The sequence below is a fragment of the Morone saxatilis genome, unplaced genomic scaffold, assembly GCF_004916995.1.
Source record: "Morone saxatilis isolate NCDOM2014 unplaced genomic scaffold, NCSU_SB_2.0 Contig4, whole genome shotgun sequence".
Taxonomy (NCBI): domain Eukaryota; kingdom Metazoa; phylum Chordata; class Actinopteri; family Moronidae; genus Morone; species Morone saxatilis.
The window spans coordinates 18,518,778-18,530,670 of NW_023339984.1; the positions used below are offsets into that span (position 1 = coordinate 18,518,778).

The window sequence follows — 11,893 nt, forward strand, 5'->3', positions numbered from 1 at the left end:
GTCCGTCTCTCAATACCGTCTCACTTCCTGTCTGTGGCTCCGAGCTCATTGGTTCCTCGTCATTAGTTTCTCCTGAGTGCAGAGGTTCCCTCGCAGTCGGTACTCAGACCCCCAACGTGAGCTTTGTCTTCAGTGTCGTGTTTCTGTTTTGAGGTTGTTAAGATCAAACTGGGGGCATTATAAATTACAATCAGTCAATCGGCCAGCTCTGGTTCTTCCTTTGTTCTTACAGTTACCAGTTAGTCTGGAAAACCACTCACAGAGTTCATTTGCTGGGGACTATTTTCAGCGGCAGATGAATCCACATTTGGTGCTCTAGTGAGCTGCAGTACGTGTACAGAGAGTTTTATTAGGGACGGTCCAGTGTGTAACATCGATCTGTTGTTAGAAATATAATCTGATATTTAAAGCTCTGTTTGTGTTTAATCACCTGACTGTAGGAACCATTGGGTTTCTGTTGCCTTAGAATGAGCTGGTTGTAATCTGCATCTACACTGCTAGAAGCACTTATTTTCTCTCATCATCTCAACTATTTAAAATGAGTTCATTGTTCAACTGATGGTGAAGTTGTGATTTATTGAACGCTTATCTCTTCAAAATGGCCGCTTGTTCAAGAAACTAAGAAAACAAAGACATGTTGCAGAAAATAGTTCCTTAATGCAAACATGTGCTCTCCTTGCTGTGAACTGTGTCTCCATATATTGTTATATTTAAAAGGTGTGTCCTCACACGGCTTTATTATAACTGTACTATTTAAATCAGATCAATAATCGGAGAAGGAGCTTTGATCAATGCTGCACATACAGTTACTTCTGATAAGGACTCTGATAGTCAGGTTGTCTCTATTGTGTTTATTACACACACACACACTCTGACTCACTCACACACACTCACACAGTAACAGTGTCTGACGAGGTGATTTCCCAGCAGAACAGGACTGTGTGTTTAAAGGCCTGGGGCAGGGGCGGGGGCGTTCAACATACATACATACTGAAAGAGAGAGAGAGAGAGAGAGAGAAGATAAAAGAAAGAAAAGGGGGGGAGAGAGAGAAAGAGACAATAGAGCAAGAACAGAGAGGAATGAAAGACGACGGCTGCAGGACGACGGGAGCAGGAAGACAGAGGTGAAAGACAGCTGTGGTTTCCATGGCGACGAGGAAACACAAAACAGAGGACAGGAATGTAAAGAGAGAGAGAGAGAGTGGAGAGGAAATAAGTGGAAACATGAAAGAAAGAGAGGAAGAGAGAGGGGAAAGAATGAAGGGAGGAGGAGGTTCAGGGAGAACAGTAATGAAAGGAAAAAGACAGAAAGAGAAAATGTGCAGCAGTGCTCGAATGCCAAGGATGAGTTAGAGGAGAGAGAGGTGGAGGAGAAAGAAATAATAAGAGAGAGAGAGAGAGTCAGAGGAGGTCTGGGGAAGAATGAAAGAATAACAACAGCAAAGAAGTAGAAAAGAAAGGAGGAATAAGAAGAGAGAATTAAAGTGTATGAAAGACTGAAGGAAAGAAATAAAAGAGGAAAAGAGCAAAGGAGGGGAGGTAAGAAGGAAATATTAAAGGAAATGAGAGAGAAAAAAGGATGAGAGGAAAATGCACGAGTGGAAAAAAGGAGGATGAAGAAAAAAGAGCGGGAAAGAGAAACTGAGCTCGTAAAATGACGCTGGAAAGGAGAGGAGGAGACAAATGGTTTGACCACAAAACGAGGGATGGTGGAGAGAGAGATTTATTTAATGTAATCTGAATGAGAAAGAGAGAATAAAGAGATGGATGATGGAGAGAATAGTTTAAATGTTTATATGTTACTCACAAATACAAATAAAAACAATCAACAATATACAAACAAAATAAAATCCAAAAATAAAACACTAAACTAGAATTTAATCACTGATTTTGAATTCATCTTTTAATGTAACATTTAATCATTTATAAATGAAAAAAAATTCATTTTAACATTTAAATCAATGAAAAAGAACGAGTATTTTTCTTTGTTATTTGTCTGTTATAACAAAAAAATAATTCCCCATAATTTTGTAATTTTTCAATAATGTTCTATTAATTGATAAAAGGAGGGATGGAGAGAAAGAGAGAGGAAGATAAACAATATGAATGATTTGTTTTTCTTAAAAACAGAAAAGTTGAGTAATCCCGGCTTTTAGTCCAAAAACACTGACTACATTTCCCATAATGCACCTGGATAGAGTCTGCTGAACCTTCAGGTGTAAAATCTGTGCTGTTCTTTCTGCCTCTGTCTGACTCTGCTCTCTGATTGGCTGCCCTCAGGTGGGGTCGGGGCGGAGCTAAGAGATGGCGGGCGCGTCAGTGAAGGTGGCGGTGCGAGTCCGCCCGTTCAACTCCCGAGAGACGGGACGCAACGCCAAGTGTGTGATCCAGATGCAGGGAAATACCACCTGTAAGTGCACACACACACACACACAAACACACACCTATACATTCCTACATGCTAACAGGGGGGACTGTTCGTGTACCCCTATCAACAGGGACTGAATAGTTTTCTGGTTATTTTAAAAAAACAAAAATAGCATAGAAAATTTTCTTTTAAGGTCTTTTACCAGAATGTTACTTCAAATGTAATTTTTTTTTTTTTTTAAAGAAATTGCTAAGAGGGGACTTTTTTCCATTAGCGATGTCTACCTATCAAAGAGGGGACCACCATATACTGCAATGGAACTGCCTCTACCCATTCTTTCCTGATTCTCGATCAATATCCGTCAGTCTGAACACAGCGTACAGGAGGAACAGGAGTTGGCGTGCTCGTGGCTGTTCAACCACAGTTTAATTTGGAGCCGGTTGTCGGTTTCCATTCATAATATTTGTTCAGTTTCAGATATTCTGACTCAAACTTTGCTCATCCCGCCTGCGCTCATCATTATAACGTTGAAGGTTTAACCCGGACGCTGTGAAAACACTTCCTCACCGCCATGAATTCCTGTTGACGTCAGTGTTTCCAGGGTTCTCACGTGTCCTGGAAAACCTGGAAATTAAGAGACTACTTTCATATAAACACCTGGAAACTGGTTCAAATATCCTGGAACTAATCTGTGTCGTCCTTCAGTCAGATCTAGGCCTCAGATTACCGAAGTATTTAGTTTAAAACTGGACTGTTGGTAGGAGAAGCTGCAGGTTCGAGCCCCACCCACTGTGGTTAACCGTACGTGTAACAAACACTTTAACTTTCAACAGGCTGATCGGTGAGAAGATAAAATCAGTTCAAATAGAATTCTACTTCATTTGAACTGGTACTTGGGGCCTCAGTCATGTTACTGTTAGAGGAAACCCTAACTGTAGTAAACTCTATGGAGAGGACACAGCGGGGACATCTGAGTGTCTCATAAACTCTGCGTCAATAAAAAGAGTTAATGTGTCAATACAAGACCTTCCAGTAAATGATATGATGGTTTGAATAACATGGTGACATTGATAAGAGGAGGAGATACGTACTACAGACCCAGCATTGTATAAAACTATCAGTGTCTGTTATCAGTATCAATATTCACAGGAACTAATCGATGTTCACTGAGTTCACTGTTTGTGCTCATTGATCAGTTTATCAGCTGTTCTCTGTTATTGATATTATTGAATATAATCTGAAGTTTACTCAGTGACAGAAAGGGGCTCCCTGAAGGAAAAAGGTTGGCAAGCACTGGATAATACACTGACTGTGGATAAATACCTTGTTTGTGCTGCTTTTAAAGCAAACAGGATAAAATAATGTTGATTCTTTGCCTGTGAATGTCGTTGTGTGAAAGACTTAAGAAACCATCGTCACTGTCTCTATGTGAACATGTCAGTCTGTATCAGTTACATTCTGTCGGATGATTTCAGTCTCTGAAAGGCTCCTTCCTTCAGTTTGCATGTGGTAAAACAGGCCTCAGCAATCCCAGAATGCTTCTGCCCGTCACGTGACCTCTGAACCACTCAGAGGTTATTTATAGACTTTTTCTCTGCGACTCGTCTGTTTTTAGCAGCCGTCTGAACTCACATCCACTCAGATATTCACACAGTGAACGCGGTAACGATGGAACGTGTCTCTGTGAACGTTGAGCACATTTCAACCACGTCGGGTATTAAAGGTCTGATAAAGTCCCCTCTCTCCTTCCAGGTATCTCCAACCCCAAACAACCCAAAGATGGAGCCAAGAACTTCACCTTCGACTATTCCTACTGGTCCCACACGACGGTAACCTCACACACACAGAGAACCAGTCATCAGATCACCCAGCAACAGCAATGATAACCAGAAGTGTGTGTGTGTGTGTCTGCAGGCTGATGATCCGAGCTTTGCGTGTCAGAGGCAGGTGTACAAGGACATCGGAGAGGAGATGCTGCTGCACGCCTTCGAAGGTAAACCGGTTCGCTGCTCAATGACCACAAACACAAAGACCAGTGACAAAGATAGTGCTGATGCTAACGATTTAACTATTTTGGTAATCTATTATTTGTTTTTTTGAGTTTTTTAAAGAATAAAAGTCCAAATTCTCTGATTCCAACTCCTCAAATGTAAATATTTTGAGGTGTCTTCAGGCATCTGTGACAGCAAACTGAATTTATTTGTGTTGAGGACGTCAGCTTCTTTCTGACATTTTATGGACCAAACAACGAATCGTTTCCAGTTTTCACTTTGAGATTAAATCTGTGAAACATGATGTGTGAATCAGTCCAGTGTGAGTGAGTCCGACAGGAAGCAGATCCATCAGGATTATAAACAAATATCACGGGATGCTATCGATCATTGAGGATCAGTTTGTGTCTTCAGTTCTAAAGTGATTAATATTATTGTTGTTTTCCAGGATACAATGTGTGTATTTTTGCATACGGACAGACGGGTGCAGGAAAGAGCTACACCATGATGGGCAAACAAGAGCCTGGACAGGAAGGGATCATACCACAGGTAAACACAGGTGGATTTAAGGCTGCAGATATCAGTTAATGAAGCAATCGAGTATTCTATTGAAAGCTATTCCAGCCCTCCCCTTTAAGGAAGGTGGAGTCTGGTGGGTTAGCTGTAGGCAGGAGTCTTTCCTGGTGTGTGAGGGACAGTGACGTTACTGTAGTTGGCATAAAGTGTGTGGATAAGTTCAGGTTGCAGTGTAATAGTTACTGAAAGGCTGTGTGTGTTTGCTGCCACAGTAAAGAAATAAAAGTCTGTGTTTATGTAACGTTAACGTTCCTACGATGTCTTCTTGTACTGAGTAGGTCCAGACTGTGGACAGCTAGTTAGCTAGTTAGGTACGAGGCAAGTTAAAGACAATTAAAACAGCCTAAACCGAAGATACATATTTCAGAGCTTCAGAGCTGGAAGCTGCAAGCAATCAGAATATTGATCCTGCAGATAAACAGTGACTTATAGCTGCTAAGTAGGTAGAGTTATTGTGCTAGGCTAGTTCAGTTTAAAACAGACACTGTACAGAGTTTGCATTTTGTTTTCTGATTGAAATGATCCCAAACTTTGGACACTTTCTGTTGCTCTCTGTGACCTGTCTCCGCCCTGGTTGGATTTATGCCTCTGTGTCTGAGTATGTCTCTCCGTTCATAACTCAGTGTTTATTTATCATTAATGAAGGCAAACACAAGATCCTGAAATACAACTAACCTGTAGAGGATGAGAACACGATGTATAAAGGCTTGTTTGCATTGTGGTCAGATGGCAGAACCAGCTTGAACAATAACGTGTCTGTTTTTTATTCATTTTGTTCTTATAATTATGAGCTAATAAGTCGTTAACTTAGAGAAACAAAGCAGCATCATTGAAGTGGAATTAAACTAAAGCGTTTTTAATGATCTTGTCTGTAGAGGATTCTGGTTTCTTCTTCCTGCTTTGTGGTGGGACCATTAAACCTAAAGCAGCCCTGCAGATTAGACACAGATTTTATGTCTGGTTGCATTTCTGAGAAAGCACAGCAGGACTTTTGGAAGATGCAGATGCAGAATCATAAATCCACCTTTAATGGTATTTGATCAGTGAATAATCTGATGGATGGTCCTCTATCTCTCTGTCTCCAGCTGTGTGAGGACTTGTTTCAGAGAACCGGAGAAAACACTGATCCTGACCTGACCTACTCTGTGGAGGTAAATTCTCTCTGATCCGTTCATTCAAACTGCTTTATTCCAGTGAACGTTGATTGGCTGATCGCTGTCTCCTCCTCCTCCTCCTCCTCCTCCTCCTCCAGGTGTCCTACATGGAGATCTACTGCGAGCGGGTCCGGGATCTGTTAAACCCAAAGTCCCAGGGTACTCTGCGGGTCCGGGAGCATCCCATCCTGGGTCCTTACGTGGAGGATCTGTCCAAACTGGCTGTGACCGGATTCAGCGACATCCGTGACCTGATGGACGCTGGCAACAAAGCTCGGTCAGTCTTCACACAATATCCAGATATTAAAGACAAAACTAGAAAGAGGCTGCTGTTCCTGAAGGTCCAGGACTGTACCTTGCCTGGATGGTGGGTCATGCTGGGGCCTGAAGGCAGTTTGTCAGTGATTGATTATTTATTTCTGACTGGTTACTGATTACAGGACGGTTGCGGCCACAAACATGAATGAGACGTCGTCCAGGTCACACGCTGTCTTCACCATCGTCTTCACCCAGAAACGACGAGACCAGATGACCAGCCTGGACACTGAGAAGGTGTGTGCTGGTTCTGGTCTCGGTGTCCTTGTGGGGACTGAGCTATCCTACTGTACTTGCAGTGGTGTCGTTATGTCGCAGTGTTGTTTGTAATCAGGATTTTGGATTTGGACTTAACGATAATACTCTGTCTTCAGGTCAGCAAGATCAGTCTGGTCGACCTGGCTGGAAGCGAACGAGCAGACTCCTCGGGGGCAAAGGGCATGCGACTCAAGGTCAGAGGTCACACGTTGGTGTTGGCTTAATTAAAGTCTCATCAGTGTTTATCCAGATTTACTTGTTATTTGTTCCTGTTTACTGTATGTTGACTTTACTTTGCTGTATATTTGCGTGCAGGAAGGAGCAAACATCAATAAATCTCTGACCACATTGGGAAAAGTCATATCAGCTTTGGCTGAAATGGTAAGTCAACACAAACGTGTATTTATGCAAAATGATATAAAAAAAATACACAAAGAATGACTCCCCTTCTTCTGTCCTCTGCAGCAAAGTAACAAGAAGAGGAAAAGTGATTTTATTCCCTACAGAGACTCTGTTCTCACCTGGCTACTGAAAGAAAACCTGGGTAAGTGCGACTAGTATTCAGACCAGTAGCTTAGAGCGTATATGTGTAGGCAAATCCTGAAGTTAGCATCGCCCTGGTTCCTTCAGTGGGATTGGTCCATTGGATTTTGGATTAATGCTGAAAATATGCTCTGCAGTGAACAAAGGTTTATGATATTGACCTTGTTGACACAAAGAATTTGATTTTTGAAGTGTAAATGATCGGCAGAAGTAGAAAGCTAACGTTTAGCCTATAAACCAACTACAACACGGTTGAAAGACTTCACCACCTCTAATCTTTCAAGTCATGATTAAATCTTGTGATTAAAATCTACAAGTTGTTAAGTTTGAGTTAGAAAAGTTTGCAAGAGTGCGAGTATAAACACAACCAGGCTCTAAAGGTGGACTAGTAAGTGCAGAAGTATCTGTCCTTTTATAAGACATGTCAAATCCTTTAATAGTCACAGTTGGGGTATTTACTGACGTATTTTGTCGTAGACCAAAAAGTGAAAATCTAATAAAAAGGAGAGGATAAAACTGCAAATAGATATTGAAGTTCTGGATAACGTCACCCAACATGTAGATAGTAAACAATAAAGGGCCAAGAACAGACCCCTGGGGAACGCCGCAGGTGGTGTTTGACATTCCCAGCTGATACAGGAAAAAGTTCTTCCAGTCAGGTAAAACGTAACCAGTCTGGAACTCTACTGGTGATAATCTGAGGGCCGACAGAACCACCGCTGTTGGTGATAACAAGTTTTAATGTGTGTGTGCTTCAGGAGGAAACTCTCGGACGGCCATGATTGCTGCTCTAAGTCCTGCTGACATCAACTATGAAGAAACACTGAGCACTCTGAGGTCAGATATTGATCTAATGCTATCTGTGTACGATAAATAAAACCATTTTAATCAGATCTAACCAAAGCACCATGTGGTTCCAGGTATGCTGACCGTGCCAAACAGATCCGCTGTAACGCTGTGATCAATGAAGATCCCAACGCCAAACTGATCAGAGAGCTGAAGTCTGAAGTGGAACGACTGAGAAACCTGCTGTTCTCCCAGGGCCTGCAGGAGCTGCTGGACAACGCTGGTAAATACTCACCTTATACAGTGAACATGTACTGTGTGTACTCCTGATAATACATACATTATATAGATTATAATTATATATATATACATTATATAGAGTAAAGTATAACACCCTGGTACACATTACAGTGAAGGGGAGAGAGGGAGAGATGAACACCACTAATATAAACATTATTCTGTCTGTATTAGTGTCTATAGTCATGATATTATACATAATATATAAACAAGGTAATGTATTTTATAATGACACATTTTACAGTCTCACCTCTGCCTCTCTTCAGCAATCAGTTGCTACCAGATGTAGCCGGTTAGCTCCTGTTAGCTACAGCAACAACGCTGACATGTACAAGCAACACGGCCCTGGTGAACAATGTATTTTTGGGTAGCGTGTGTGGTTATTTAGACGCGGTATGCACGGTATGTCTATGTGCAGAATGTTTAGAGGCGTTATTTACAGACAACAGCAACTGTATATGTGTGTGTGTGTTGTGTATGAAGCAGATATTTACAAAAGCTGTTCTTTACAAACCAACATTACACAGAGATCAACCTGTTAAAAATGAAACGCTGATCCTCTCTCTCTCCCTTCTCCTCTCTCTCTCTGTTTCTTTCCTCTCTCTCTCTCTCTCTCTTTCTCTTAAAGTCAACAACAACAACAATGGCCCCGGTGGTGTCGCAGGTGTGTCCCCCTCCCCACTGCAGCTGGCAATCACAGCCAATGGGATTGTCGCACCTGAGAATGGCTCCGCCCCTCCAGGTGTGTGTGTGTGACTGATTCTGATAATGTTGTGGATGAATTTGATGTTTTAGAGGTTAAAGAAAAGTGACACCCACTTGATTTGTGATGTGACAAACTATGGACACATTATGAAATCTGTATTGATTATTTATGGTACAAAAGCTTTCATATGTATTGAGACAAAGAAGAATCTAAAGAAACAGTGATTTACTATTAAACACTGGTGAAAACATACTTATACTGTAATTTAATGTTCCTGTTTGCCACCGTTTCATCCTGACTCACCGTCACTGTCTTTATCTCCTGTCTCTGTGTGTCTCTCTGAATGTCCTCTTCACCTCCAGGTGCCGAGCCGACCTCTGCAGGTGAGGCACCCGCTGACCCCGACCACCTGATCGAGGACGTAGAGGACGGAGAGGAGGCGGACTCTGCGGACTCTGCGGAGCCCATCAGTAAAGAGGAGGCAGCTGAGATGCTGCTGGTACGATCAGACTTTGATGCTCCTGATGCTGGACTCTTGAATCCGGCTCGGACACTGATGAGGCCTCTGTGTGTGTGTGTTGCAGGAAACAGAGAAGATCATCGCGGAGCTTAACGAGACGTGGGAAGAGAAACTAAGAAAGACAGAATCTATTCGACTGGAGAGGTAACGTCACTAACTCACTGCAGTTGTTGTGCTTTTATAAAAGTCTGGAATGAAAAAGAGTTGAAGGCTGATGAGAGAGAACGAAGGGCGGGACTTGTCATTAATGAAACGTCTCTCTCTCTCTTTTTCCCTGTGTGTGTCTGTGTCTCTCGCCCAGAGAGTCCCTGCTGGCAGAGATGGGCGTGTCCATTAAAGAAGATGGAGGAACGCTGGGCGTCTTCTCTCCCAAAGGAGTGAGTTTACACGCGTCTCGGACAGCTAGCATCGTCATGACGACCGCACTGTAAACTTAATTTAAAGTTTGAAATAGCATTTACATGTTTATGCAAATAAATGTATTAACCAAAGGTACATATGCAAACAGGGACTGAAGCTCATACTCAAATGTACAACTGTGGCTTTAAGACTGTCAGTAAACATCGACGAGCCTGAAACAATACACAGAGCTTATATTAGAAATAATGAATGATGTTAACTCTCCGGCTGTAATTATACAACTGCACTGGAGCTAATTAATGTCTCAGATATTGTTCATTGTTCATCGTCGGATTCAAACAAAGCTTTTGAAACGTGTTGCAGACGCCTCACCTGGTCAACCTGAATGAAGACCCTCTGATGTCGGAGTGTCTCCTCTACTACATCAAGGAGGGGCTCACCAGGTCAGAGCTTCACCCGTGCTTACATTATTGATCTCGATTGATTGATGGTTTTAGAAAATAGTGAAGAATGAACTTCATTATTTCTTTATATTCAGTTGGAAGCATTTTATTATTGCTAGAATATTTATACATGTGATCCTTCAGATGAATGGTCCTCACAGTTTGGGAGCCCTGTGTGCATCCAGTGTGTGTGTGTGTTGTTTGTGCTTCTGAAAAAAAAGTGGCAAAGAAGTGTGTTGTGTGTGTGCTGTGTGTGGTGTGTGAGTGGAGAGTGTGGTGTGTGCGTTCTCTATTAACGGCGTCGGTGTGAATCCTGACGGGATGTTTGTCCGTCTGTGTTTCAGGGTTGGACAGCAGGACGTGGACATTAAGCTGTCGGGTCATTTCATTAAAGAGATCCACTGTGTGTTTGTCAGTGAGCTCAACGACCAGGGAGAAGGTGAGACACCTGTCTGTCTGTCTGTCTGTGTGAACCTCCAGTTAGAGACGTTGGTCGTGGTGTTGGTGACTCGGGGTCGCTGTGCTCCGTCTGATTGGCTGAAACTGTTTAGTGTTTATAGTATAATCAGCTGATTTCTGTCTGAGACAGGATCAGGACACAGAGAGGAAACAGTCTCTGTCCTGTTGTCCTCCTGTCAGTGAGTGGGGTTAGAGCGCCCTCTGGTGGTCAGACTGAACGGAGCACCAAAAGCACCTTAAAATGGATTATATGAACTTTCTCAGTCTTACACAAACTACACGTTGTATTTATGTTCTTTTATAAATACAAAAATAAGGCAATAAAAGATAAAGATCAGATAAAAACACATTTCTTCATCTGAATGAAATGAAACTTTGGTTTGTATGTTAGTTTGATACAGATCTGTAGCACAGACCTCCATAGTGGACAGTATAAAACCTATTGACACTGTGTGATGGATGTATCATCATCTATATAATCTATATCTATATAAAATATATATGTGTGAGAAACTCTTCATTTCCAAGTTTGATCAATAATCATTCCTGCTGCTGACACTGAACGTCAGTGTCCAACCCCCTGGAGGTTTTATCCAGAGATAAAGTTTACAATAAAGTTTATTTAAACAGGACACATATATACATATATATATATATATACAGCCTTTAACTGTTAATACTTCTTTTAATCAAACCAACAATAACAGCCTTCAGTGCTCCTCTCTCCTCTCTGTAATCCTGGAGAATATTCCACTGAGTGTGAGAGGAAGTATTGATTTACATTAAAGATGAACTGCTTTCATTCAGCGGGAGCTTGTGATCGATACAGTCATGTGATACAAGACGAACGTGTTATTTCTGGTGTGTTTGTGTGTGTGTGAGAGAGTGTGGTGTGTGTGTGTGTGTTCAGTGAGTGACTCTCTCTTTTTCTCTCTCTATAAAAGCTGCCAGGAAATCTGTCAGGTATCGTCTTAACAGTCGGTGTTACTAGTTACCATGGTGACGTCACCTTCATTATATTCATTGTTTCCTGTGCCCCCCCACCCACCCTCACCCCCACCTACGACCCCCCCATACTCCCCCTGTGTGTGTGTGTGTGTGTGTGTGTGAACCCATC

The 11,893-nt window shown here is 42.1% G+C and overlaps 1 protein-coding gene across 1 annotated transcript; it reads left to right on the plus strand.

Moving 5' to 3' along the window:
* Positions 1-2,257: 2,257 nt before the first annotated feature.
* On the plus strand, positions 2,258-10,756 carry kif1c (kinesin family member 1C; the record flags this gene model as incomplete). The annotated part of the gene is given in 18 exon segments (XM_035675137.1): positions 2,258-2,410; positions 4,121-4,197; positions 4,283-4,361; positions 4,808-4,908; positions 6,021-6,086; positions 6,188-6,366; positions 6,530-6,641; positions 6,779-6,856; positions 6,978-7,043; positions 7,128-7,206; positions 7,964-8,042; positions 8,126-8,274; positions 8,917-9,030; positions 9,357-9,493; positions 9,579-9,658; positions 9,816-9,891; positions 10,238-10,317; positions 10,662-10,756. Coding segments are annotated over 18 exon segments (1,753 nt in total), but the record flags the coding sequence as incomplete, so codon positions are not given.
* Between the last annotated feature and the right edge of the window lie 1,137 nt (positions 10,757-11,893).